Source organism: Fukomys damarensis, unplaced genomic scaffold (genome assembly GCF_012274545.1).
Source record: "Fukomys damarensis isolate Sample0158 unplaced genomic scaffold, DMR_v1.0_HiC HiC_scaffold_11, whole genome shotgun sequence".
Taxonomy (NCBI): domain Eukaryota; kingdom Metazoa; phylum Chordata; class Mammalia; order Rodentia; family Bathyergidae; genus Fukomys; species Fukomys damarensis.
Window position 1 is genome coordinate 40,913,027 of NW_022900923.1, and position 3,556 is coordinate 40,916,582.

Consider the following 3,556-nt stretch of genomic DNA (forward strand, 5'->3'; position numbering starts at 1 on the left):
TCCATTGTCAAAGGACCCTATTTGTCTAGCTGGGCTCAGTGGTACAGGCTTATAACCCTAGTAACTTGGGAGGCTGAGGCAAGAAGGTCAGAAGTTTGAGCCCATCCTGGGCAACCTAGCAAGATCCTGTCTCAAAAATAAAAGTAAAGGTACAGGGACGCAGGTGATTTCAGCAGCTCAGGAGGCCGAGGCACAAGTTTGAGGCCAGTCTGGGCAGCAGAGTGAGACCATGTCTCAAAATTTGGAAGGAAAAGGCTGAGAGGCTGGGGTTGCAGCTCAGCCCTCACTGAATTCAATCTCTAGTTCCGGGGAGGGGTGGGGTACACATTCTCATCTAAGTACTGGTGACGACTAGAGCACCCTGTCCTGCTTTAGACCTCCCTCGGCCCCCATGGATGACATCACAGAAGGAGGAGGCAGAAATCTGTGAGGAAATCTCCAGAGATGAGAAAGAATTGCCTTTCTGCCCAGGGTGTCAGGGAAGAAGGGCTCACAGTGGCTTCTGCTTTGCATTTGTTTCTGTTTTTTGTGACAGGGTCTCACTTGTAGCCCAGGCTGGCCTTGAACTCACAGTGATCCTCCTGCCTCAGCCTCCTGAGTGCTGGCATTAAAGGAATGTGTCATCGTGGCCAGCAGGTTTTTGTTTTTGTTGTTGTGTTTTAAATTAATTTTATTGGTACATTTTTCACATACATGATGATCACATTCATCATAGGGAATTGTAGGTATACATAATATACCTTAATTCTCCACTCCCCATTCCTCTCCTTTCCTTTCAATTCTTCTTTCCCTCTGCCTTTACAAAACTGGGTTTTTGTTTTAGAGTAAAATATTTGCTGGTCAAAAGATACGCTTTTCTGGGTGGTTGAATGATGGAAGTCAATGTTTTTTAAAATAATTCCTTCAGTGCTAGGGATTGAACTTCACAATGAGCTACATCCTCAGCCTATTTATTTATTATTTTTTTTTGGTACCGGGAATTGAACTCAGGTCCTTGTGCTTGCCAGACAGGCCACCAAACCGCTGAGCTAAATCCCCAGCTATTTATTTATATTTTGAGATATGGTCTCACTAAATTCCCAGGCAAGGCCCAAACTTTGAATCCTCCTGCCTCAGCCTCCTAGAGTGCTGGGGTTATAGTACAGACATGAGCCACCACACTTCTTTTTTTTTGTGTTTTGTGTTTTTTGAGACAAAGTCCTCTGCGTAGTCCAGGTGACCTTGAACTACTGTGTCACTCAGATTGGCTTTAAACTTGGCCTCCCAGTGTGGGATTACAGGTGTGAGCCACCACGCCTGGCTTGGGAGTCATATTAGGATTTTTGTTTGTTATATGCTTTGAGTGGTGTGTTAATCTTAGTAATTAGAAGGTAGCATATCTTTTTACTCTGTGGTTGAACTGGTGGTAAAATACATACCTCTAAATGATTTATTTTTTGTTTGTTTGTTTGTTTTTGAGACAAAGTCTCACTATGTAGTGCAGGCTAGCCTTGAATTTACTATGTAGCCCAAGCTGGCCTCAAACTCACAGCAATCCTTCTGCCTCAGCCTCCCCAGTGCTGGGATAACAGGCACGTGTCACCATGCTGGCCAAATGATTTTATTTTGATATGTGAGTTAAATGAATATCTTTTCTCTGTGTATCCACTATGTTATTGTGTGATAAAGGATACCAAAGTCTTCACCAGAGCAGCTGGTCAAATCTGGGAGATAAGAAAGGCTTTCTGGAAACACAAGTAATGGCGCCCCGAAGGAAGGAGAGAGGGTGCTTCCTGCGTGCACAACCAGAAGAGCCCATAGAGGACAGAAAATAGGAAGGGACTGGGAAAGATGTTGCACACTGGTGTTAAATTACAATGGTGAGACTTTTTTTTTTTTTTTTTTTTTTTTTTTGCATTTTGAGGCTATGTAATTAAGCCTGGCCTGGAACTCACTACACAGCAGTCCTGTAATTTGCAATGATCCTCCTGCCTCAGCCTCCCAAGTGCTGGGATTACAGGCGTGTGCTACCACGCCCGGCAGCCTAGCCTTTATTTTAAAAGGGCACTAAACACTTTAAGGAGGGGCAGGCCAAGTTCTGTGAAGATATGTGTGGAAGGAGGGAAGTGAGATTATCAGATTTTCCTTTTAGAAACAATAGCTGGTCTATTAGGAGCGCAAGGTGTCCTCAGGTAACCAGTAGGGCACTTTGGAAGGGTTGTAAGGTTGGGAGCTCTGAGATGAGATGCACATTTTTTATTTTTTCCAGTTTTTTGAGACAGGGTCTTGCTGTGTAGTCTGGTCGGCCCTGAACTAACAGCAATCCTCATGCCTCATCCTCCCGAGTGCTGGGATTACCGGTGTGGACCACCACGCCTGGTTATGAGATATGCATTTTAAAAGAATCCCTCTTCTAGAAAGAGTTTAAAAGGGCCCAGGAGGCAGCCAGGATGCAGCGGAGACCCAGCTTCGCAGAGAGGTCTACAGGATGTCCTCCATGCGCTTCCTGTGCATGCACTGCCATCAGCCCCTGAAGCTCAATTGGACCTCGGAGGCACTGGGCTCGGTGCAAGAGGAGCCAGAGGGCACCCAGGCGGAAAGTGGCAGCTCTACCCAGCTGGCAGCTACTGGGGGGCCCCAGGCAGATGTCTCGGGCGGCAGCCCCTGCGAACCCAAGGGCGGCAGCCCCTGCGAACCCAAGGGGGCCAGGGCGGCCCAGGAGAGTGCCTCCCACTTCACCTTGCTGGGCCGGTTGGCCTCCCAGAAAACCCTCAGCAGCGTCCAAAAGACCAGCGCCTACATTTTCGACATCATCTCCGACCCGGAAAGTGTGGACCGTCCCCTGTGCGCCGAGTGCACCGACTGTCTCCTGGAGCAGCTGGACGGGCAGCTGGCGCGCGCCCAACTCCACAGCCAGACCTACGGACGCTGCCTGGAGCTCGGGCCGCAGAGGAGCGAGGACGAGAAGGCAACCCTGCAGGCCGAGCTGTGGGGCCTGGCGCTGGAGGAGGCCAGGCTGGTCCGGGAACTGGGGGACCTGGACCGTGGCCACGCCAAGGTCGCCGCGCACCTGAGCACAGCCCAGGCCGAGGGCACAGAGCTGGCCCAACAGGACGCGCAGCACGTGAGGGACCTCAGGGCCTTGCAGTGGCAGCAGCAGGAACTATCGGACCAGCTGAGCAGCCTGGGCAACCGGCTGATGTACGCCCAGCTCCAGACGCGGCAGCTGAGGGCCACCGACATCTTCAAAGCCACCTTTGAGATCTCGGAGGACGGTCCCTTCGGCGTCATCAACGGCTTCAGGTTGGGCCGCCTCCCCCAAGTCCCCGTGGGCTGGGACGAGATCAACTCAGCCTGGGGACAGGCGGCTCTGCTGCTGCTGGCCCTGTCCCGAGCCGTCGGGCTGCAGTTCCAGCGGTACCGCCTGGTGGCCCGCGGGAGCTGCTCCTACCTGAAACCCCTGGAGGGTGACGACGCCGAGGAGCTGCCCTTGGCCTCCGACGGGAGGGACAACGTCTTCCTGGACAACAAATTCGACCGCGCCACGCTGGCCTTCCTAGATTGCCTGCACCAGTTC

General features: G+C 51.5%; 1 protein-coding gene across 1 annotated transcript in view; it reads left to right on the plus strand.

Annotated features, from left to right (window-relative positions):
* Window positions 1-2,467: 2,467 nt before the first annotated feature.
* The window catches only part of LOC104876891 (beclin-2-like), a 1,849-nt gene continuing 760 nt past the window's right edge, over window positions 2,468-3,556 (plus strand). Inside the window, exon 1 of the mRNA XM_033761975.1 lies at window positions 2,468-3,552. Within this exon, the coding sequence (XP_033617866.1) occupies window positions 2,468-3,552 (1,085 nt within the window). The remainder of the gene's footprint in view (window positions 3,553-3,556) is intronic.